Source organism: Mollisia scopiformis (assembly GCF_001500285.1).
Source record: "Mollisia scopiformis unplaced genomic scaffold LY89scaffold_2, whole genome shotgun sequence".
NCBI classification, from domain to species: domain Eukaryota; kingdom Fungi; phylum Ascomycota; class Leotiomycetes; order Helotiales; family Mollisiaceae; genus Mollisia; species Mollisia scopiformis.
The window spans coordinates 894,250-917,323 of NW_017263582.1; the positions used below are offsets into that span (position 1 = coordinate 894,250).

A 23,074-nucleotide genomic window follows, 5' to 3' on the forward strand; every position below is an offset into this window, starting at 1 on the left:
ACGAAGATCTGCCACCAATATTCTTGAACATTTTTGCTTCGATACTTGGCCCAGATATGCCGTTGTTATGTCAGCAGGGGAACTTTGTGACGGACCAGAAGATCAGGTTGGTGGTTTCTTGAAGAGGCGGCTAGTGTCAAGCTGAGTGAGGTCTGAGGCATTGATGTCAGTACTATAATTTCATCAGGCCACTTAAATTCGTGACAGGAAGCTGAAGGGACTTTGACATACTGAGTACAAGGTCGCTGTAAGATTACAATGTCCAGATCGTCTAGAGCTTCTACCTTCGCAATTGAACAAGCACTCGGATCGAGGAATATTTGGAAGGCCCATAATGGTGTTGAACAACCGATATCTACAGTGTCATACTCGTCAGTACAGCACCGGATGCAAGCATTCAAAATAGGAGAACACAAAGGAAAGAGTCCTGTGTTGACAAGACTTATAACAGCCACCAACCCAACCCAACCCAACTGCCGACCACACCACAAAAGCACAACGCCACAGCCTCAGTATTTTATAAACCAACGTAGCAACGTTTGACGGAGCTTGAAGGGGATACATCAACGGCAAATGATCGCGACTCTCCTCCCTCGTGTTTCTCGGGAGGCACAAGATCAAAAGAACACCTAACAACGACGTTGCCATGAACGACACGAAGACTCTTTGTGTTTGGCTGACGCTCCTGCCTCGGCATTGTAAGACGCAGTTGGAACAGTAAAATTAGTCCAGAGGGTGATGCGTCGTTGGCAGGAAGCGCGCGGTCCAGGGAGAGCGCGTGCGACAGTGGGCTTGGTGGTTGGAGGGTGGGATGATGTGTGTGTGGTGTGGCGAAGAGAAGAAGAGGGAGAAATGGAGACGGAGTTTTAAGGAAGTGAACGTGGTTGGAACTAGTGGGGAGGTCTGGGTTGGGAAGGTGCGAGGGTGGAGGGCGGGCAAGAGCGTTGCTACGAAGCTCTTTCCGCTTTTGCGTGCACATGTAACGAGGATGCATTGCAATAGAACGTTGAAACCAAGCGTCAGAGAAATATTGGGAATAACCTTTTGCATTGCTTTGAAGTCTCGATGCCCTGACTTGGAGTTGTATTTTTACTGAAGTTTTCAAATTTTCACCTTGTGTAGTCACATGCACTTTTGGTTTAGGACTAACCTCAATAGAGGGAAAGAATAATCATTTGTTTTATCTTCGTGATCATTAAAATCGATCTCGACTTCTTACATCGGAATCCCATCTGCTTCTTCGGGGGCTGGCCTTCGCCTAGCTACGATGACTTGATCCCCAATGACCCCTGAGCGGAAAGCAGCTTCGCAGTATGAAAAGTAGTATATCCCTGATGTCATAATTAGTTTCATTCGGCTAAATGTATTCAGGATAAGGGAAATATGGAAATGCAGAAATTTAGATAAGAGGAATTAAAAGGGGATGGCAAGACACTTGCGTCCGACCCTGAAGCTAAGCAGCGCAACCCACGGTATAAGAAGACTTCTCCTTTGACCTCTCAAGAAGCAGGCAAGATTAAGAAATCAGACTCACATCTCCTTCTCCAAGCCTCAACCTCTTGCTCCGTCACCTTCCCATCAGCATCCCCCTTCCCCTTTCTACTTTCCTCAAACTCCTCTCGAATTGCTGGCCAATTCTTTAGAAAGTTTTCTCTCCAGCTTCTCAAAGTCCTCACATAATGAGGTCCGATACTTTGTAAGCATTCGATCTCTAAATCACCTTTCGAGCCGACTTCAATGGCATTCAGAAGCCGAGCTACTGAAGCGAGGTAGCCGCCAGGGAAGATGTAACGGTCGAGGAAGTTATCGACGCTTTTGGCGTTGTTGTGTAACTACAGCTTGTCAGGACATACCATATACAAGAGAAATAATGGATCGAAGCGCAGAAGTTTGAGTACTACCGGATAGGTAGAGAACTTACCTGATGGATGGCAGTGATTCCTTGAATGACCATAATTCCATGTGTTGGGTTAAGCATGGAGTTGATGGCAGCAAAATACCCGTCCATGTATTGCTTTCCAACGTGCTCCAGCATCTCAATGCTTATGATGCGGTCATAGCCACCTTCAGGCATAGGAGTTTTGCGGTAATCTGCGAGAAGGATCTGGTACAATATGTCAGCCTCTTCCAATCTCCTAAAAATAAACGTCTGGACACCACCCATTCCGCTGACAGTCAAGCTAAGCTCACCGCACTCACCTCGATCTTGTCCTCCAACCCCGCATCTTTGACCCTCTGCTCTCCCAACGCTTTCTGTTCAATGCTCAATGTCGTTGCCGTAACTCTACACCCTGTTCTTTTTACTGCCTCAATAGCCAAAAATGCCCATCCACCCCCAATATCTAGGACATGATGCTCCTTCTTGATCCTCGCTTTGTCTAATATGTTATGTACTTTCCTGATCTGGGCCTCTCCCAAACTTTCTTCTTCACCTCCTTCTGCGGTAGATTTCCACAAAGCGCAAGAATACATCATATCGGGACTAAGAAAGGAGGCGAAAAGGGAATTGGAAGTATCATAATGGGATTGGGCATTGTGAAGGGCGTTCGTCTCAGTGTTTGAAGGGTTGAGGAGAAGGCGTTGGAGTCTGTTAGATTCTGCTCAGCATTCCCAAATTAAATAATTTAGTCTCTCGATCATTGTCACGTATGTCTCTCCATCTCAAACAACCCAAACTCAATATTTTGAAACAAAAACACTTACTTGGGCAATACTTGTAAGATGAAGGCACCAACGGGATTGCTCAAGGGCGTCCAATTGGCTACCAAAAAGAATAACAGCTTGACAGGATCCTCGCATTCCAATTCACGAAGCATATAAGCTTCACCCAATCCCTGCTCAATTTGTCAGTACTGACATGCTTCATTTCTCGGAATGGTCTGCCTCATCTCCAGTACTTGACTGCGAAGTTGGCATGTGACAGGGTTCCACGAACCAAATCAAGATTCACAACCATTCTCGTCCAAGCATTTTTGCTCCTGACCGTCATCTCAGCTTCCGGTGCCTCATTGCCAAAAACAAGAGTCTCCTTTGGGTTTTCGCTATCTTGTTCCTGGACATGAATGGTGAGGCGGCCAGCTTTCGATTGTTTGAGGGCGGAAAGAATGATTGTTTTTGAAAGATATGAGAGCCGGCTAAGGAACAGATTATGAACGGAATCGTAGTAACTCATATTGCCTAATCTGCTAATGTACTTCCAGCTTTCCTTCCTTTCTCACGTGGAAACGACAAAGTAAAGAAATGGGCGATGCAATTGAAAGATACAATGATTAGAAGGAGAGAACTTTTGAGACATAGATTGCACGATAAGATAGATAGCTTGCGTATCCTTGTTCCCTCCGAATCCTCCGTATTCAGTTTATGTAAAAGCTAAACTTAGCAAGGGTAAGTGCTGATATTGGTGCTGACGCGGAAAGAACTTGCAGCTGATGGCGAAAAACCGTTACACTTGACAGGTGCTGGCATGCAATGGTAGGAGCACCACGAATACTTTTCTGTCTTCTAGCTGATGGCTAGTTACTATTGACAGGATGTGAGACAACTGCCCCTCCATCTCCTACTCTCGCCCGGTGCGACGAAGTACGAATGTTGGACGTTACGTCGGCGACAAGGCTGACATAGCCAAGAAACAAGGTTGAGGGTCTTACAAGTCGTCATTATTATCCTTGGAGATGCACATTCCACGAGGTACCCAATCAGCGATCAGGTGGACCTCACAAGCTCGGTCCGTGCCGCAGAGCATGGTGAAGAATAAAGATCTCGAATACGAGCAGTGAATAAAAGAAATATATCTTCCGATCTCATCGATGTAGACACGTAAATATTCATGAGAAAGGTGAACAGGAAAGAAAGAAAAAGACGGAAAGACGGGACATAACCTTTGAGCCAGCATTGTCACGTGAGTACGGGCTCTTTTTCTAGGTACTGAGTAGGTAGTTAGTGGTTTTCCTTTACGCTTGAGGTTAATAAAACGCCTTTGAAAGAGCTTTAAGATAGCACACTCTTTAGAGCACATCATTTCCATTTTCCTCAGTCGAAACTTATTCACCCTCAGCTCATAAGCGGGTATTTCCTTCTCCGTTCTTCACCGCCATCTTCTTGCCGATTACACTCAACGATTCCACAATTACTCTCTGCATGATGAGCGGGCAACACGAGAGCTCCAGTGGAGGAGTTCCTGATAGCGCCTGCGATCCGCCGTACTCTGGCACACAGTCTCACCCTGAGCGAGTTGAAAAGAGCATCCAAATCTCCATCCTCGACTCTGGAGTCTAATTTCCCCATACCGGAAAAGGCTTATTTGCTCTAGAGCCAGTGAAAGGCGGAGATTTGATATTCAAGATCAAGCAACCACTACTAATCATCATAAATGATGACGAGTCTAAGCTCATCAGCACTTGTGATCATTGTCTGGGATCATCTGCCAAGTTGCTCAGAGAAACGGGTGTATCGACCAAGCCGGACCCACAAAATCTTTCAGCTTGCGCCAGATGTAGAGTTGCGTACTATTGCAATAGAGTCAGATCCCAAACCTCCCCTTCGATGAGTAGCAACTAATCCAGAGCGATCTAGGAGTGTCAAGGAGCTGCTTGGGTACATCACCACAAATACGAATGCAAAACATATAAGTCTATGAAAGCAAACACCGGCCTGCTATATGGCAAGAACCTTTTACCAATGATCTATAACTGCAAAATCGGAACTGTGATTCGATTTCTCCAGCTCCTTCGCAACAAACAAATCTCCGACCCCTTATTCGAGGAACTGAAACGTCTCCCATCCTGCAAGTCGTTTCTCTCTCGCGATTATGCACTCTCTGCCAACAACCCAAACCAGGCGATGATGTTGGGTGGGTTCACGGATTCTGATCTTGAGATACGAGAAATTGAGTCCTTTCTCTAATCCGCAAGTGTCCCTTATCTTCTCAGTGCGTTCATCGACAAGTGCTAATAAATTTAGTTTCAACACAACCAAGTCCAAGTACGACTTCCCAGATTGAAGGGAGACACAAGAGCGTTATACCCTCAAGTCGTAGCTACTGTCGATGTTGCGAGAGTTGTCGAACCTTTCGTTTCCATTATCCATCACACTTGCAACGGTAACGCATACGTAACGTTCAACGGCAACGAGCTGCAATTGCGGGCGGCTCGAGATATCGCGGCTTGGGAGGAAATAACCCGGAGCTGGATAGCTGGATGGACTGCTGGACCTCGCCAGCCCATGATTAACCGTCTGCTTGGTCGCAACTGTAGCTGCAGTCTCTGTAGCAGCACCCAAACGCTGCCCCAAAGATTAGCGGGCCGAGCTAGCAGTCTTGAGGAAGTTGGTCCCGACAAGCTTCCTGGTAAGCTAAGCGAGGTACAACGCACCATATCAGATATCGAGAAGGATGGATTCGGACACAGCCTGTCAGTGCGATTCTTGCACAAATTGGCAATGATCGCCTTCCTCATGAATGGGAACGAAGCAGAAGCATTCAAGCATTGTATTAAGATTTACTATGTCGTTGAACCCAAGATTCCGCCACCAGAGTATATTTCTCCTCAAGATCGCCTAAGTACTCTCTATCGACTCTGCTGCTTCGCTGCTCCCATGGAGATCGACGATCCTGAGGTGGGTACCGTCGAAGTTCCCCCAAAGATGATGGCTTTGATGACAGGTTCGTGGGCCCATCTGAGATATAAGCTTGTGAAAGAGATAGAGAAGTGCTTTGGCGCTGATTCTGCTGTTGCTATGGTCGAGAAGTCGGACTTTGAGGATAAGACGGCGCTTATTGACGACACTAATAGAATACATGGAGAGGGTGGTTTCCGGTATGTACCTCTGGCTGAAAGCCAAATGGCGAGGGAGAAATTTGTCGAGCAGATGAACGAACTCTTGGTTTGGGCTGGGGTGGGAAAGTTGAGTGCCGATGAGCTGCTTGCTGGGAGCTGAATTGACGATTTACAATGGGTCCAATATGCTGATTGACCGGAACTGGGCCTGAGTTGCTCTTGCCGAATCGCTCAAGCAAAATCCATAAATCTGATTACTCACCTCTTGGTGTTGGACTGTCTTTGGTGAGTGTTTTATTGTTCATCGCCATTTTTACTCTATGATTATGGGTGCCCAATTACCCCTTGTAAATGATCTCGAAGATGCACAAAAGTCCTTGAAGACGGAGAGGAGTACCACTTCACTTATACCCTCTACTGTCAAATCACTCTAACATGAGCCTTTTGAAAAAGGCTTTAACATGGGGAGCTGCAATCGGTATTGCTCAAGCTCAATGCAACTCATCATCGAAGAAATTACATTTCAATCCCTTGAAGAGGCTACTTAGCTCTTACAAATTTGTCAAGAAACAATTCCGATATGCTGTTAGGGTTAAAAAACTTCGATAATTTCAGTTTACCAATGTATGAGTACAGTATACAGGAGGGCGATGAGGGTGTGATGTTCCAGGACTGTGGCTTTATGTAAATACTTCTTGCAATTTGTAAACAAACCCAAAATCAATAGCATATGGTCAAGATATTACTACTGTGACTTCTTGGACCCTTTCAAGACAGCTTCCGTCATTCACCCCTCAACCTGCTCCCAAGCCACTTCTTCCAGTACTAGGTCACGTGAGACCTCTCTCATCACGACAAAGCTTCCCCCGCACTCTCTTGCCTGTGTTTTCGAACTTGAGTATCTCTCTCACCCGTAAAGATCTTTATAATAGGCTTTGTAATCTCTCCAGGCCTTATGAGTGGTCGCAAAAGAACACAGAATGGCGGCAATACTGCGGGGTTCGCTAACCCTTTCCTTAGCCGAAGGATAGCTTCGTTGAATCATACGAGCGCAACACATTCTGTCCCATTTTATATCAAACAGAAGTATAGCTGTGCTATGGAAGAAATAGAGACCATTAAAGGTGTCCATGATCATGAAAAGATAGCCGGGCGGGGAAAAAAAAATTAAAGATGCAACATACCAAAAAAACTCCTCACTACTGCAGTAGTGGCTAGAAAAAACCCAGACGGTTTATTTTCAGATCCTGGTATTGGTTATTTAGTATTGTCATGTGTTTTTCATGTTTTTGGTTTAACTAATTTCATTTATTATTGTAAGTAATAGGATCAACCTCTAGGCGGTATTTTTTCCATTAAATCCGGGAATCCTGGAATCCGGGTCCTGGGTCCTTAATCCGAAAAGATTCTGCCATTAAACTCCGGACGGTTTGTGGGTTTCGATCCTGGTGGCCGGCAAACTTTTGCTTATTTAAATCTATAGGGTGTCTTTTTGGTTTGTGCGGTCCAAAATGGGATAGCGTGATCCTCAATGTCGGACTTGTGCTCGAGACTCGAATTCGGTGCCAAACACTTGAGTATGAAAAGGAAGAGATTTAACAAGTCAGAAGAACTAGCTGTTTCGGAAATTGAGGAGCATACCACATCCTCTTCCCGGAGTTGTAGCTGCAGCGGATCCGCAACCTTTTTACGATACTAGTTCTGGAATGGAAAAGCTACTCACTGAAAAGGATGACATAGTGAAAAAAAAGTCGTAAATTTTCGATGCCTAGCTTTTCTAACCAAATTCTGTGCTATGCTTTTAGATCTGTTCTGGTTCAAAGTTTGAATGTCCGCATTGATTGGGCATTATTTGGGCACAAAACCTGACGCCACTCTAGGTACGATTCACCTTAATCATACAGCCTCCATCGATACCTCTCAAAGTATTGTCGTATTCATGTGCATTAAAAATTGCATCGCTTCCAAGACGGCCCCTATACGTAATGAGCACTCGCTTAGTGATCCAATCATCGCCACAACTAAAACTGCTCTCGTCACTTCTACTTGCTAGTCTACCAGAGTACTATCACTCGCGGGAGATGATGTAAGACGTTCCTCTACTGCTAGTAATCCTCAAATGCTTGCAGTCATTGGCTGCTAGAAATAATCAACAGATTCGAACCATTTTTCAAGTGAAGAGTCTAGATGTGTCTGAAATAAGGATGACATGTGAATAATTTGATGTGTCTTTGTTAATATGTATACAGTTTCAATCACCCTTGTTTCTGCGTGAGGTGCTCCAAAGCTTTCTTTCCATTCTCAGATGATAATGGCTTTCTCTACTTTATCCGAGATACTTACCGCCTTTGTGGTCTTCACAATTGCGTCGGGCTCTCCTCTACCCCACCGAGATGTATCAAAGCCCCCTACGAAAGACCCATTCTATTCTCATGCATCTGGCTTCAAGGATGCATCGCCTGGTACTATCTTGAAGCATAGAACGCCTCCGGGAGAATTGGGAGATTTTGGAACGATTCCCTTGAACCTCCAATCATCACACCAGATCCAATACCGGACAACAAACAGCCAAGGAAACCCTGATACTGCCGTAACCACCGTCCTAGTCCCCGAAGGCGGGAATATGTCTCGTCTGGTCTCTTACCAGGATATTCAAGATGCTTCGTATCTGAACTGTGCTCCTTCATACGCCATTCAAGTAGGCTCAGATTCCAACAATTCCCTCTCCAAGTCCAGCTCCATCTTTGAAGCTGGTCTTCTGTCTCAAGGTTATATTGTTAGTATTCCCGACTACCAAGGTACTCAAGCTGCTTTTTCCTCCGGCATTCAAGCAGGACAAGCGACCCTCGATTCAATCCGAGCGGTTCTGTCTTCATCCTCAATCACTGGTATCTCATCCAAACATGTCGATGTCACCATGTGGGGATATTCAGGTGGCTCGATAGCTACAGGATGGGCTGCCGAAATGCAACCTTCCTATGCACCTGAACTGAAGATCGCTGGAGCTGCGATCGGAGGCACTGTTGTAAACCTCAACAACACGATCCATACCATGAACAAAAGCCAATATGCTGGTCTTGGCCTAGCTGGTCTATGGGGTCTGTACCAAGGATTTCCATCTCCCGAGCTAGAAAAACTCTTGGATGACGAGACATTTCTTGAGAACCGGACAGAACTCGAGAGTCCAAGATCACAATGCGCAGGAGCGGATTTCAGCCAGTTCGATGGAAAGGATGTGTTCAAATACTTCCGCAACGGAGAAGGCATCTTGAATAGTTCGCCTTTGAGAGAAATCATCGAAAAGGCTGGTGTCATGGGGAAACGAGACGTTCCTCAAATCCCGCTTTACTTCTACAAGGCAAAAGGAGATCAAGTCAATTCCATCGACGACAACGATGCATTGGTTAAGAGTTACTGCGATCGAGGCATTTCTTCCCTTGAGTATGTCAGAAGCTCGATCGGGGATCACACCAGTGAGTCAATGGTGGGATCTGGTGGTGCTGTAAAATTCTTGAAGGATAGATTTAATGGTGTTCCGCCTACGCAAGGATGCAAGACGAGCGACTTCTGGTTCATGGATCTCGATTGGGATAACTTTAAGATGTTTGGGAACGAGCTTGTTGGGGCTGTAAAGGCGATGTTCGGTGTACCTTTCAAAGTTTAGTTCTGACGAGCTAATGAAAAGTTTTGCTTTAAATCTTGTCAGATATTCGTAATAAAAGAATGCAAAACGACTGTGGATACTTATGATGGAGATGAATGAGGACGTAGTCAGTTGTAGGATTAAACTAGGGGTGATAAGCGTGGTTCTTCTTTCCCCCAGCCCATTGGATCGCTTGGTACATGACTGCTGATCGAAGTGTATCGATCCTCTGTCATTGTAATCTTAATCCCTCACTATTCACGATGCATCGGAAGTTATAACCTGGCCGTCATTTGAAGTTGTTCTGTCTCAACTAGAATTTTGGTTGTCTCGAGAGCATCTCCCCAAACATGAGAGAGTGCGGTGTAGTAATCCGAAATCTCTTCTTCATTTTCGTGCAGAGTGGTATGGACGCGGCTGCATCTTATTTTCGCGACTTTGTCTTGCGATGGCTGGGGCTCCATGAGACGAAAGCTGTCGTCATTTGGTAGTGGACGGTAGTGATATCGAGAGGATTATGCAGTATCCGGACTCATATTGTCGAATTGATGCAGTGGTTGTTTGATCCGGCTGAAGCGAGGTGAGGCTGGATGGAAGTCACGTTCAACCTGTATGATCAAAGGCCAGGTTGCAAACGACTGGCTCCTATCGATTGCCTTGAAAAGATCCAATGAATTTGGTGACTTACAAGGGCCTATTTGAACGTCCGGAGTTGGAGATGCATTCGAGAGAAGGAAAGTTTAACAATCTCGCCTCTTCACCACTTTGAGGACTTCCAGACTTAGCATGCCCGAAATTTAAAAGCAGTTCCTTGCAGGCTTGATCTGCCATTCCTACTCCTCATTTCTCGAGTACGGATCATTTTTCTGGCAAAAGAGCTCGGGGGCCTAGCTAAAGACTTGGTCTAGTTTGAGAAGAGGAAAACGTGTTATGTACAATCTTAATCTAAATTGAATAAAATTTAAGTGAACGGAAAAGCTAAATAGAAAGAAATGCAAGTTCCAAAAGTACTTTAAGTCTAGTAAAATTTGTGAGACTAAGAAGAAGACTAATTCTTTTTTAATTTAGCACACTGTCGACCGACGAGTCACGTGCCTCTCTCTTGGAATGCGAAATGTAATCCTAGTTATAGGACCAAGAGTTCGGATAGACAAGCAGGTGAGCCTTTCAATCTCTAGAGTAAACATGAGTATTGCAATAAGCTATACCTCGGAATGGTTGTTGACGTGAGTCAAGAGCATTGAGATATATTGCTGAAGATACATATCGCGCAGTTAGCAGGAAGGACATCAACAACAAAAGACCTGAGATAAAGTCGAAGATATTCTGATGTATTGAGAGGAGCCTCAAGGTAAATGGTATGATCACAGATGCTATAGCTATTCAACCTATGTCGAATCAAAGGGAGGTAGATAGCTACGCACAATTGTTCCGAAACAATACCAGAACCAATTGCTGTAACAAATATTGAGCATACACTTGTACCGCATGATAAGACAGAGTAGAGGATTCTCATACAGTCAAAAAGACAGAAAGAATAGTGCGGCGTTCGCCTTTGAACAATTTGCGGTGAATCTGAGAATGCAGTGTTGTTGAATTTCCCCACTAGAATTCCTCGCTAACCTTAAATAAAGTCTTGGCGCCCACAAAGAACTTCACGATCACGTCGACGACCTCATCGCGAGTCTACCATCCCAGAAAGACCTCGACACCTACTCCTGTACGTATGCTCTTCATCTTCTGGACCTCGAGATCTTGTCTACAGATCTCGCATCAAGAGCGCAACACTGACAGCCAACCCTGCAGCCTTACGGTCTTCATCTCCTTCCTTCGAGCCTCCGCATCTCCGACGAAGGTCTTACTACCGCCATCATGGATATGGAAAAGCTGAAGAAGATGCAGCAGTCGGTGCGAATTGGTGAGTTCCTTCTGTGCTGTTCTTTGAGGGTATCATGAGGTTTTGTGATTCCGGATTTGGAGTGCACATCCATGGCCAGCCCAATTGAACAACAGCTAATATTGACTGCAGGGTACGTTTAATCCTTCGAATTTGTTATCCTCAAGCTCGATACCTACATGGAAAATCTGCGAACGAGATGGGATAAAGGTTGATTCGTTGGGCAAATGCTGACAAACGGTGAACAGTGGGAAAGGTACACCTAGAAGAAAGGTCAAGAAGGTTCACAAGAGCGCGGGCATGGACGACAAGAAGCTGCAGACCGCACTCAAGAAGCTTAATGTCCAACCTATTCAAGCCATTGAGGAGGTGAACATGTTCAAGTCTGACGGCAACGTCATCCACTTTGCTGCACCAAAAGGTACGATTCTTCAGTGGTGTGAGAAGGTGCACATTTGAGAATGGTTTCGAGAATTTTAGCTAACATATGTTCTGCCTATAGTCCACGCTGCCGTCCCATCCAACACGTTCGCTATCTATGGTAATGGTGAAGACAAGGAGCTCACAGAACTCGTTCCCGGTATCCTCAACCAACTTGGCCCCGACTCCCTTGCCTCCCTTAGAAAACTCGCCGAGAGCTACCAATCGATGCAAGCCAAGGAAGCTGGTGAGGACAAGAAGGACGATGACGACGATGATGATATCCCAGATCTGGTTGCAGGCGAGAACTTCGAGGACAAGGTCGAATAAAAAGTTGATCTCACACCATTCTTGCACGTCGCGAATCGCGAATATGGAAGAACAGAATCTGCCTTGAGTTTAGGGTTTATGGCGGAAATTATGAGCAAAACTACACGGCTGCTAGCATGAAATAAGGCGAGATTTTCGGTAGTCATAGGGTTGCTTGCGTGTACAAAATCATACAGCGCCTTTCTGATTCTTCCAAATCATGGGTACTTTCTTGGTCGTGATTTTGTTTCAAACACAGCTTGAAAGCCGAAGCTTGGGTGTTTGTTAGACCACTTGGGTCACTGACATAGGTGGACTACGAATTGGAGCGCAATAAATCAATGGGAAGAGTATAAGAAAGCGTTCTTGTAGCACTCGAACATCACGGCAATCACTATACGGCACCTGGCTCAAGTGGTTTATGCAATCGGCTGTAGGACACAAAAATGCTCTGAACTCCTCTCCCCCAAGCAATCCCCAAGCAATCTCCAAGCAGTGAAGCTAGAGTTCGTGAGGCGAAGGGAGACGCTGGATTCTGGTCATGTCCTGCTATTGAAAACGTTGTTGTCTATCCTACCTTGCGTTCAGGTCTCCTGTTCTGTCAGTGCAGTCTCATTCGAGAATTTCCAGCATCGAGGTCTCATGAAGTTAAATCCTGACTCTTGCCAAGTGACGAAATACAGATTATAGATCAGCGAGCGGATCGTGTATGAGCGATGGTCAGACTGAGCCTGGAAATTGAAACTAGTCACGTGTCTTCCTCCGCATTTATTCCTGATTTTACGGAGTTCACGGAGTTCGTCTGAGGCACTCGGTATGCTTACCTCACTTTTCAAGTATATTTCTTAACGTTGGTGCATGGGTTGCAATGCTAAGGTGAGGAATTCCGACATGTCGGAAATGATGACTCATATAATCGGGTCATCCTTCAATGAGTCCTTAAGGACAAATAAGTCTGATTGTTTGGATACATAAATACTACAATGTTTCCCTAGCATCCCGCTTGTTTCTGCCCAAGCACCAAACCATGACAAAATACGTGGTAGAATCCGAGCGATTGGGTTTACAGCACCTATCATTAGAGGAACATCTGGAGGATTATCATGCTAAGCAAGCAAACGAGAAGACTGGAAAGTTCATGTACGTTCGCTTTCATACCTACGATAAATGATGTTGACATATTGGCAGACATCGCGAACCTTCTAAAAGCTTAGAAGAGTCTAGAAATCTGATGATAGCAAGACACTTGCCATCAGCAGAAGCACCTTACAGAGAACTCTATGCGGTCTTACTTCGGGGGTCAGAAAACTCGAATGGAAAACCGAAGATGATTGCTTCGGTAGGAATACCTCGTGTATCAGCGGATGGGAAAGCAGTAGAAGTTGGCTATGGGGTCAACCCTGAGTATTGGGGCTTGGGATATGCTCCTGAAGCTTTGAAATTATTCGTTCATTACTACTGGAATATTCGAGGCAAGTCTCTCATCTTCTGCTGGCTTCAATCAATTTGCTGACACTGCCCAGACGGAGAGAAGAGGGACAAGATCATTGCCTACACTAGCCCTGAAAACATTCCGAGTCAAAGAGTACTCGAAAAATCTGGCTTTGCTAAGGCAGAACTTATCGAGAAAGCTTACCCGGCGCCGGACCCAGTGACAAAAAAGATGAAATGGTGGCCAGCTCTTCTTTGGTCTTTAGAACGACCGCAATCATAAAAGATTCTCACTTCTAGGATTCCAATGTTTTTACCAAATCTACATTCTCTTCGTAACCTTCATTTGTATCAGAACCTCCTTCCTCATCCAGTGCCAAGCCGGACGCTCGTAAGATATCTTCACGTGACAATATATGTGACTCACGTCAATTGAGAAAACGTTAAATCCGGCCATAAGAGAACGACCAGGAAGGAGAGCTGTTGAATTCTGCAACGTAACTATTCAAAACTTAAACATGGCAAATTACGCCGCTGAATCTGAGCGTCTTCGGTTGCAAGCATTAAGTGAAGAACATCTCCATGATTATCATGCCATTGAAAGCAATGAATACTCTATGATATGGTCGTAGGTCTTTGATTGCCCACGATCTCGGTCCTGTCTCCTAATGTGCCAGTACTCGAGAACCACAATCCACTTTGCAGCAAACCCTCGACAGACTCCACGACCAACTAGCGGCAGAAGAGTCTTGGTACCAACGTTGGGCGATCATTCTGAAGAACAACGAGAGCCCGAAACCCAAAATGATTGGCATCGTCAGCATTGTTAGAGAACAAGAGATCGGATATAAGTTACATCCTGATTATTGGGTAAAGGCTACATGAGTGAAGCATTGAGAATGTTTTTGGATATGTTCTGGGCTGCTGAAGGTGAGAAGTCATTTATCAATATTGTTAAAGATTCAATGATCCTAAGAGCGTGCAGAAAACAAGAAGTACGACAAACTCTTCGCCAAGGCCGATCCAGAAAACTTGGCAAGTATGAATGTATTGCAAAAAGCTGGGTTCAAGAAAGGACTTTTGTTCAAAGACGGGTACTCGCGTGCCTCTCTGAGGGACAAGAAACTAAAGAGTGATCTGCAAGGATTCTACGTGCCGAGACCTGGTACTGAAGCAACTCACTCTGATTCTGATGAGGCAGAGGGTGCCACTTTGTGTGTATAAGATGGAAGGAATGAGCTCCAGCTGTTTTCATAAGAGGTCGTGCACGTGATCCACGGTAGCTTGAGGAGACTCGGGATCGGCAAGGTTAAGTTAACACCAATAGCTTATGTCAACGCTGCATGAGGTAGTATCATGCAAATTGACCCCGCCATTGTCTTCTTCGAGATGCTGTTCAGTGATCCGTGAAATCCAGGAAACAATATGGACTATGAAGCAGAAACACTTCATTTATATCTAGGCCGGCTGACCGAAAGATACTTACTCGATTTCCATGCTCTCTGGTCTTCAGAAGAAAACCTTAAGTGGTCGTGAGTCGCATCTCATTGCCCTTCATACTGGCCTGCTCCTTTGCTCTCAGTCACTGACAGAGGACAGAGTTCGACCGCCCATGAAGACATTGGAACAGTCAAGCGATTGGATGAAACAGGCGTTTTCAGTTGAAAATCCCAATCTCGATAAGTTTGCGATTATTATCAAGCCACAATTCGATGCTTTTCACACAGAAGAACGTGGAACTCAGCCAAGAATGATTGGAATCTGTGGGACTCTTGGAGAAGGTGCTGAGATAATGTATATGCTGGATCATCACTATTGGAGGAAAGGATATGCGACGGAGGCTTTAAATTCTTTAGTGGGACCAGAAGGTACCTTTTGGAAGTTTCCTAGTAAGTCAACTGCGTTCAAAGGTCCTCAGAAGTGAAATCTTCCTACTACCTTGCTTGAGCTGCAGTTTCATGTTACGCGACACCCTAACACTAGTTGCTGACTTGGCCAGATCGTAAGCATATTAAGACTTTGACAGCACATATTGACGCGGACAACCTCGCATCCATAAAGACGATTGCTAAGGTCGGAGGCAGGGAAGGCGAGAGACAAGTGAAGTGCTACTCTTTAGCGAGAGATAGGAGTGAGGACGGCATGGTGCCAAAAGAGAAGCTAAGAGATATGGTTTATTGGCATGTTGACAGACCAGATGAAAACATCGATCACTTCTCGCTTTCTCTCTAGGTCACTCGTCATTTCGAAATACTTCTCTGCAAGTCTAGTGTTTGTTCAAGTCTCGTTGAACAGCTATTTAAGGTACACCATCCAGTCAATAGGCACCGCCTCTCCTGTTCCTCAACTCATTTTGCTTGCGACAGTGAATCTCACATTACCGCGCACTGAAATCATCAAGCACTCCGGACCCAGTCATTCGATGGCTCACCTCACTCCCAACAACCTTGAATCGGCGACATCAATTACCTCATTAGTAATTGTCTCTCAAGACCCGGAAGCCTTGCAGCATCAGCAGGACAATGAAGCATCAGTACTCTACATACTCATCCACTTCACGACTTGCCCAAATTGTCGGGCCCCATGCCAAAGAGCCGGTGGAACCAACCAAATGAAATGTAAGTTCTTACTCTATCATGACACTATCAAAATCTACAGTCTAAGTTGGCGTAGGTATCTGCAACCACCAATTCGACTATAGCTGTGGCCATTCATTGGATCCGACTCGTGAAGCAAGTTGCAGAAAGTGTGAGTCGGCACGTATGAGCCGATGAGAGTGACAATGGCGACCTTGGTTGATAGCGGTTCAGCCATATGGCAAACATAGCATAGGCAGACAGTATGAAACATTCATACAATTTGCTGATATCTTTACTGAAGCTATGACACCACCGGGACCAGAGTCCCAAGCACGTAAGCATCTCATTCGTGGTCTGAAAGATTCTGATTAACTCGAACACCAAAGATACTCCTTGTGTTCCAAACTTTGCAGCTCCATAATCTGAGCATTAAGCTTATTTGTCTGTGTATTTATTTCTACCTGTGAGGACCGGCAATAGGAAGGTTGGGGGGCGGTACCTAGAGGGAAGGGAAGAGGGCCTTTTTTCTTTTAAGAAAAGGTCAAAAAGAAAAAGAATTTGAGAGTAACCTTCAAGAGAATAGAAATAATTTTACAGGTAGAAGTATGTTGTCACCATTCATTCACTGTTCAGGCATATGCTCTCGAGGGCTTGAAAGACAGAAACCTTCGTAGGCAACTCTCTGATACTAATAGACACCGTAAGAATCAAACTTCCAATCTACAACTCGTCTGGATCGTCGTCTACTATATGCCATGCAGTCGGCATTGTACATGTGATTCCATGCAGGGCACGAGCTGTTGCCCAAAGTCTTCCACAGCCCCAACAGAACTCACAATTACACAGTCGACCTATGAGGAGTTCAGTACTGATATCTTGAACGGGAAACACTCACATGTCATATGATCACACCCCACAGTTCTGCATATTCGTGTTCCGCACTGTCGACACGGCCTCGTATTGACACGAATCTCATCTCCAGACGCCGCATTCTCTTGCTCATGGCGAGCATTTTCCATGAGCTGGAGATCATACTGTTCGCAGGTTTGGCCTGTGTGCCAAGGAAGCTGATGCCGGATACAAGTCATAAAAGCGCAAGCTTCGCATACCATCAGTATAGCATCCTGCTGCTCGATGATCTGACCTGCCCCGCAATCGGGACCTAAGCAGTGATGAAAATTCGGGTCGAGCCGAAAAAGCTCGGTCAAGGCGTTGTCGGAATACCTGAAGGTGTAATTAGCTACTAAATAAGCAAGAGATAATCCGAGGCACTCACGCAACGAAAAGTTCAGCTGTAGCCCAGCGCTGCACATCCTCGCTCGTTAATCTCTCCGCGCACAACGGACCGCCAGGACAACTCAGCCTGTCGACAGTTCTATCCAGCATCTGCACTCTGATGTGCTCTCGGAGGCAGGTCAAGCAGACATCCGCTTCGTGTGTGCAAGAGTTCGTGATATTGAGATATGGAAAGTTAGCAATCGGCAGCTCATCCTCACATACCGCACAAATCCTCATCTCCTCGACCTCGACCTCCTCGTCGTCCACATCATCCTCTCTGGCGCTGATACGAGTAAGTAGAGCCTGGAACTCCGATTCTTTGGCTTTCAAGCTTCGTCTTCGATACATGAGGTCGTATAGAGAGTCTTCGATTTGCTGACGGGTCCGAGCTGGTAGGCTGCTTTCAAAATCCTGGGCTAACGCGAAGAGATCTTCCTTGGTGTCATTTGCTTCGTCGAAATCAAGACTGACGAGCATGAGCATGTTTCGTAGGTTAGAGACCGTTAAGTGAAGGTAAGGCTGTCCGAAGAGGTTGGCCATATTTGTTGAGTTGTCGATTTGACGATGCTTGTAGGGTAATAATAATTGCAAATAATAATTGCATAACGAAGTTGAAATTAGTGAGGACGTTAGGATATATAGAACATATAGATATTATCACGTTGTTTGAAACCTCGATCTTTGTCCGTGAGAACCAAGGTGCGTCCTCTCGAAGATGATTGTGACTTACCAATGGAATGTAACACAATCCGAGACCACATCACCTTCGAGAACAATGATTGAAGCCTCGGTTTTGGAAAAATTTTCGGGATCTGAGACATTACAATGTAAACAATACATGCCGTTTCAGCAGATTCAAATGCTTTGTGCTTGATGCCATAATCCTTACAAGCCGTACCCTGACACCTTTCCTGGCGCCATCCATGTGCGAATTTCAAAAGATCTCTTCTTTCCTCAGACTGCTGGGCCTATGCTTGCTACCGGCAAGAGTCCAGTCTCGACTGCGCATCTGACCTAATGTTTTATTGAGGGTAGAATATCCTCGTCCCAGCCCCGTGGTCAGAATATTGATATCTTCCCATTCAGCTCTCTCCTCGCCATGCCAGTCCTCAAGGGCTTGCTTCTCCTTTCCCTTTGAGCCTTGCTTAGAATCGAGCATTCTCAAACGCTCGATTTCTCCCATCATGACCTCCCAGCTTTCCACCACACCAACGCTCGCCTTATCGCCACAATCACAGTCGCAACCACCTGGACAGTCAGTATTGCCGAGCGAGTGGTATTCGGACAGACACTCTTCATGTGTTGCGCATCCGCAAGACAAGCAAGGCACGAAGAGGCCACTAAGAGGTTCCATGCATATTGTACAGCGAAGCTGTCGTTGAATAGTCTTGCATCTTTCACATCGACCTGCGGCGCCTCCAGCTGAGCTATTTGGCAACGGATCGAGACGAGACTCGTGTCTTAGACAATATCCTGCCACATCCAGTCCCTGGTCACCATTGCATGGTAAAGCAAACGGATCCTTTTTGCCTAAGATGATAGGCGATGGGGGAGATGGTTCGTGAGTCGAATTCCGAGAGTCCGTGGAGCGTATAGAAGCAGCGAAGGACTTGTTATCAGGGACGTCAGGTTCTGAAGTGAAATAATCTTTGAGGCCATTGAATTTCAGGATCTCAAGCCGTGCGAGCGGGTGACCCCAAATGTAAAGCAACTCAGCGTACGACCTTCGATAATTTGCGTAGAGTGTCGAGTATTCAGTGTCTAGTAAGGATGTGCTCATGCAGCCCTCATCGTCAAAATTGTTCTGATTCTCGATGATCAAGCTAATGCCAGTGCAGATAGTAGGTTTCCAGTCATCCTTTGAGGCCTCGTCATCTGACATTGAAGACCTGTCCATATAATCTTGTTCTTTGACGCTTCCAAGGACCGTCGTGTTGCCCCAAGTGATCGTACTCGGAGCCAACGAGTTCAACATATTCTCCACAGGACTTGGACGCTTTCTGTTTGGCGGAGGATTTGGTGGGGATGATGACGAGGTGATGGAGAAGGGTCGAGACAGAGCTGCAAAGCTAGAAGCGATTCCAGAATTCGCACGACGGAAGCTGCGGGGATTGTCTGGCGAAGTCGATAGGCTTTGAGTATGTCGATCGAGATGTTCAGAACTAGCACGATTCGATCTCAGAGGAGGCGTCTCTCCACAAGAGTATGAAGCAGATGCAGGATCGCTGCCCCAAGCGCCGTTCGAGGAGCCAACTGAGCCATATAAGCCAGAGGAGGGATGACCAAACTTTGGCGTGGACGCAACAGAGTGCAATGGGGTGCGTTGATACATGCTCCATGCGGCAGCATCAGTTGGGAAATAATCCAATGAAAAAGCTGGCGTCTTCATAGATAGGGGTGTCTGCGGTTGACTCATGTGGAGATCTGCAACTGATGCTGCATCTTTGGCAAGTGGCTCACTGAATACACATGATAGCATAGCCAGCATCTGGATATCTGCAAGATTCTCAAAGTGTGCGAACAAGTCGCTAATAAGCTGCTTGGCAAGTGGACTCGTTCCCCATTTCACTCTGCCGGATAAGCTGTTCGACTGACCTTGGGCATCATACGAAAGATCTATTGCACTATCGGAGCCACTGTCGCTGCGATTGCGCTTGATTGCATCCTTTGCTATGACCAAAATCGGCTCACGGCGATGAGATTGATCAAGGACTTCAAGTGGCACTTCGTTGTGAAGCAGCATAGCAGCATATCTCCACACGTCAGCTAGATCTTTGTAGCCATGCTTTTCGGCGGCGCTAGCGTTCGTTTCACAAACATCTGGCCCATCTCCAAATATCGCATAATCCTGTGCCAGGCCCTTCTTAGACGGCAAAAGGTCGTCCATGAAATGAATGGAGACAATGTTCTTCGGCTTAGAAGATCTAGCCCTGCCCAGACCTGTTCCAGTTCCTGTGCCGGTCCCCGTTCCAGTCCCTGCAGCACTGGATTTTTGGGATTGAATGGTGGGAGAGCCAGTGCGATAAGGTCGACGACCTGCACGGCGAAAGTAGTCTGACATAGGAAATCTCTCAATACGAAATTGTGAAGAATCAGAGTCGCTAGACAACGAGACGTCAGAATCATCAGATGCATCTGAATCACTTCTGCTCTCTGACATGAGCGACATGGACTTCCCACGAGGAACGGGAGATGTGTTGTTGTGAAGGCGGCCAAAGCTTTGGAATAACGATTGTCTCTTGGGCCGAACGCTATTCTTTGACGCCCAAGTCTCGAAAAGTGATTTTACTTTGTCCTCTTTGGGCGGGAAGAAGCATACCAATTTACCACTAGGGGAAAATCTGGCACCGCATTTTCTCGGAAGCGGTACATTGGCATTGCGATTTCCGGGTGCTAACATGTTCTCCGTAGCACTTGTGTCAAGCTCCTGAGACATCATTGCCGAAGCTCCAGCTGGAATATCGTCATCCTCGTCGTCACTCGAACTCTCATCCGCTAAAGCATCTATGTCATCGAGATCCTCAACATCTTTGAAAAACGTAGTGCTCGTTTCCAAGTCTACTTCGCCTAGGAGATAGCAAAGTGTTGCATCGAGACATCCTTGCCGACGAGACACGAAGCCAGCTGCTATCTGCTGTATTTCTCGCTTCAACTTGCTATAGATTTCATCTGACATGAGCGAAGTCTTGCCTATTGCAAAGCTAGGTGCCTTGGTCTCGGGATATTGCTCCGGAAAAGTTATTGTGACTTTGACGTAGATCGAGCTGCCCATTTCACCCCAAGGCCCATTCATGGACGCAATTACTGTCCTCTTGTCCATGTCTACATCTTCGAATGTGATCTTGGGAAGCTGGTCATGTATGCGTATAATCTCGTCTTGGAGGTTTTCGGGCGAGTCCCACTCGCTATCTGCTTCGAAATCTGGGTTAAGAAGCGACAGGCGTCTGGAATTCGGTCTCTTCTGCTGGACTGGGCCATTTTCATGCTTTGTAAACTTGATGCCACTCATCCAATCAATCTGCTTTTGATTTTGATCATCTTGTTTTGCAGACTTGTCCTTGATTTTCATTGCAGGCGCTCGTATCAACATGTGAGTTTTGGCGGCATGCGGAAGATGCATCTTTTTCATCCCAGCACTCAAGCCACTGACTTTGAGCCCCGAACTCCCGGGACGCGGTCCGGTGATGGTGGGTGCTTTCTTCTCAGCGGAAGGGGTCTCTACTGTACGGAAGGTCTTGTATACGGCGCCTTTCCGCGTCACATTGAGTTTCCTACGGACCTGGCTACCTTTCACATAGCCAACACCTTCGAGAGTATCGGCATCGACTTTCTGTAGGCGTAACTGGTTGTCTTCGCCCCAGGACACGAGCTGAAATTCTCGATTGTCAACGCCCTCCTCTGTTATACCGCCTCTAGGCCTCCACAGAAATTCTTTCACTTTATGATTGCCATGACCTGGAAAAGTGGCCACTGTTGGTGTGAATGAATCTTTCTCGTCGCCCTCTTTCAGTCGGCGCTCGTAGAGATGGAGATTACCCGGAGTATCTTGAGGCATAGCTAGCAAACCCCAGCCAAATGGGGTATGTCGTGCTCGCCATACTGGGAAGTCGGTTCTTATGATGCGCTCTGGTTCGTCAAGGTCGTTGCCATAATCCCAGAACTTGATACTCTTGTCTAACGAGCAAGTAACCACTCCCGTAGATCTTGTTCGATTCCAATCAACGCCGTAAATCTTCGAATCGTGCGCATTGATAGATCTGAGAGGTGCTGCTCCTTTACGATCATCCCAAATCCTCAGCCACCGGTCGTGTGACGAAGCTAGTATGTGAGAGTCTTGACGATTGTATTTGACTTGTGTAGCCCCAGCAAACCAGTCGCAGAACGTCAAGACAGGTTGTCTTGGTCGTCTCAGATCCCAACAGTGCACATATCCATCCACAGCACAAGTAGCCAGGATGTCAGGGTGATGAGCCGAGAAATTGATATCTGTTATGGCCCTGGTATGCCCGTGTAATGTGTGTTCAATGGCGCCTTGGGAAGCATCTTCGTTCATGTTCAGATTCCATACAAGAGCTTTCTGATTGGCTGAGCTGACTACCCAGTAGTCTCGAGCTGCGAATGGAGACCATTGCACGTCTGCAACGAGCCAAGGTAGGCCGTGTCTAAGATGGCGTGGAGGGGTCAGAGGGGAGTCGAGGTCGATTATATCAAGTCCATCAGTACTGTGGCTCTCAGTAAGCTTAGATTTATACGATACACAAGGGACCTACGATGCAAGGGCGACATCTCTTCCAGAAGGAGAGATTGTTGCAGACCCAACCTTGCGATCTACATGGATAGACACACTGATGTCGAAAGTACTGCTATCAAAAGCAGACTTTATTGTCTTTCCTTTCTTCGACTCGTCCATCATGAAAGCTGAGAGTTCGTATCATCCTCATCGTCTAACCTCATGGTCGTGCTACACTTATGAAATGGTCCAACTGCCCGCTGCCGTCGTGCATAATGTAGCCAGGATCACCAGGCGACACCGACCAATTCAGAGGGACCTGCGGCCGGAATATAATGATTGACTAGTCGAACACGACCGTGCTCGGGGGAGTAGAGATTATTTGCTCTTGTATCTCGAGCAGAGGAGCTCGGAGGTGCGAGAGCTAAAAGCAGTGCTCACCGCCCTTTATTGCCACCAACCAAATATTCTGCCTTTTACTATAGGGAAGGCGGTGAGCACTTCTTTAGCCCT

General features: G+C 46.3%; 9 protein-coding genes across 9 annotated transcripts; 6 read left to right on the plus strand and 3 right to left on the minus strand.

Annotated features, from left to right (window-relative positions):
* Nucleotides 1-1,215: 1,215 nt before the first annotated feature.
* On the minus strand, nucleotides 1,216-2,816 carry LY89DRAFT_635504 (cyclopropane-fatty-acyl-phospholipid synthase; the record flags this gene model as incomplete). The annotated part of the gene is made up of 5 exons (XM_018211447.1): nucleotides 1,216-1,331; nucleotides 1,535-1,832; nucleotides 1,922-2,104; nucleotides 2,200-2,587; nucleotides 2,704-2,816. The coding sequence occupies 5 exons, from the start codon at nucleotides 2,814-2,816 to the stop codon at nucleotides 1,216-1,218; spliced, it is 1,098 nt and encodes a 365-aa protein (XP_018077614.1).
* Nucleotides 2,817-4,632: 1,816 nt separating this feature from the next.
* On the plus strand, nucleotides 4,633-5,934 carry LY89DRAFT_777046 (uncharacterized protein; the record flags this gene model as incomplete). The annotated part of the gene is made up of 2 exons (XM_018222097.1): nucleotides 4,633-4,704; nucleotides 4,960-5,934. 2 exons carry the CDS (start codon nucleotides 4,633-4,635, stop codon nucleotides 5,932-5,934), a joined length of 1,047 nt encoding a protein of 348 aa, XP_018077615.1.
* A 2,140-nt stretch (nucleotides 5,935-8,074) lies between these two features.
* On the plus strand, nucleotides 8,075-9,468 carry LY89DRAFT_755147 (secretory lipase-like protein 1 precursor). The gene has a single exon (XM_018221341.1). It carries the CDS (start codon nucleotides 8,080-8,082, stop codon nucleotides 9,436-9,438), a length of 1,359 nt encoding a protein of 452 aa, XP_018077616.1. The 5' UTR covers nucleotides 8,075-8,079; the 3' UTR covers nucleotides 9,439-9,468.
* Nucleotides 9,469-10,998: 1,530 nt separating this feature from the next.
* LY89DRAFT_728027 (NAC-domain-containing protein) lies at nucleotides 10,999-12,064 on the plus strand (the record flags this gene model as incomplete). Its single annotated transcript, XM_018219224.1, has 5 exons — nucleotides 10,999-11,003; nucleotides 11,052-11,137; nucleotides 11,224-11,335; nucleotides 11,563-11,735; nucleotides 11,817-12,064. The coding sequence occupies 5 exons, from the start codon at nucleotides 10,999-11,001 to the stop codon at nucleotides 12,062-12,064; spliced, it is 624 nt and encodes a 207-aa protein (XP_018077617.1).
* Nucleotides 12,065-12,657: 593 nt separating this feature from the next.
* LY89DRAFT_713761 (acyl-CoA N-acyltransferase) lies at nucleotides 12,658-13,724 on the plus strand (the record flags this gene model as incomplete). The annotated part of the gene is made up of 3 exons (XM_018218074.1): nucleotides 12,658-13,183; nucleotides 13,232-13,515; nucleotides 13,567-13,724. Coding segments are annotated over exons 1-3 (555 nt in total), but the record flags the coding sequence as incomplete, so codon positions are not given.
* Nucleotides 13,725-13,931: 207 nt separating this feature from the next.
* Nucleotides 13,932-14,799, plus strand: LY89DRAFT_177406 (uncharacterized protein). Its single transcript, XM_018205589.1, has 4 exons — nucleotides 13,932-14,102; nucleotides 14,160-14,299; nucleotides 14,351-14,404; nucleotides 14,460-14,799. The coding sequence occupies exons 1-4, from the start codon at nucleotides 13,993-13,995 to the stop codon at nucleotides 14,696-14,698; spliced, it is 543 nt and encodes a 180-aa protein (XP_018077619.1). The 5' UTR covers nucleotides 13,932-13,992; the 3' UTR covers nucleotides 14,699-14,799.
* A 100-nt stretch (nucleotides 14,800-14,899) lies between these two features.
* LY89DRAFT_663718 (uncharacterized protein) lies at nucleotides 14,900-16,425 on the plus strand (the record flags this gene model as incomplete). Its single annotated transcript, XM_018212721.1, has 6 exons — nucleotides 14,900-15,006; nucleotides 15,074-15,363; nucleotides 15,474-15,646; nucleotides 15,792-16,092; nucleotides 16,148-16,222; nucleotides 16,307-16,425. 6 exons carry the CDS (start codon nucleotides 14,900-14,902, stop codon nucleotides 16,423-16,425), a joined length of 1,065 nt encoding a protein of 354 aa, XP_018077620.1.
* Nucleotides 16,426-16,752: 327 nt separating this feature from the next.
* Nucleotides 16,753-18,004, minus strand: LY89DRAFT_777051 (uncharacterized protein). The gene is made up of 3 exons (XM_018222098.1): nucleotides 17,330-18,004; nucleotides 16,949-17,277; nucleotides 16,753-16,904 (listed from the first exon to the last, which is right to left on the minus strand). Exons 1-3 carry the CDS (start codon nucleotides 17,869-17,871, stop codon nucleotides 16,774-16,776), a joined length of 1,002 nt encoding a protein of 333 aa, XP_018077621.1. The 5' UTR covers nucleotides 17,872-18,004; the 3' UTR covers nucleotides 16,753-16,773.
* Nucleotides 18,005-18,265: 261 nt separating this feature from the next.
* LY89DRAFT_728032 (uncharacterized protein) lies at nucleotides 18,266-22,744 on the minus strand (the record flags this gene model as incomplete). The annotated part of the gene is made up of 2 exons (XM_018219225.1): nucleotides 18,266-22,553; nucleotides 22,602-22,744. 2 exons carry the CDS (start codon nucleotides 22,742-22,744, stop codon nucleotides 18,266-18,268), a joined length of 4,431 nt encoding a protein of 1,476 aa, XP_018077622.1.
* Nucleotides 22,745-23,074: the final 330 nt, after the last annotated feature.

Excerpts from the sequence above, each read along its gene's own strand:
- LY89DRAFT_755147 (XM_018221341.1), top strand. The coding sequence starts at position 8,080 with ATGATAATGGCTTTCTCTACTTTATCCGAGATACTTACCGCCTTTGTG.
- LY89DRAFT_177406 (XM_018205589.1), top strand. The coding sequence starts at position 13,993 with ATGGCAAATTACGCCGCTGAATCTGAGCGTCTTCGGTTGCAAGCATTA. Across the intron at positions 14,103-14,159 it reads GAATACTCTATGATATGGTC|AACCACAATCCACTTTGCAG; the intron begins GTAGGTCTTTGA and ends CCAGTACTCGAG. Across the intron at positions 14,405-14,459 it reads TATGTTCTGGGCTGCTGAAG|AAAACAAGAAGTACGACAAA; the intron begins GTGAGAAGTCAT and ends AAGAGCGTGCAG.
- LY89DRAFT_777051 (XM_018222098.1), bottom strand. The coding sequence starts at position 17,871 with ATGGCCAACCTCTTCGGACAGCCTTACCTTCACTTAACGGTCTCTAAC. Across the intron at positions 17,278-17,329 it reads ACAGCTGAACTTTTCGTTGC|GTATTCCGACAACGCCTTGA; the intron begins GTGAGTGCCTCG and ends TTACACCTTCAG. Across the intron at positions 16,905-16,948 it reads GGGGTGTGATCATATGACAT|GTCGACTGTGTAATTGTGAG; the intron begins GTGAGTGTTTCC and ends AACTCCTCATAG.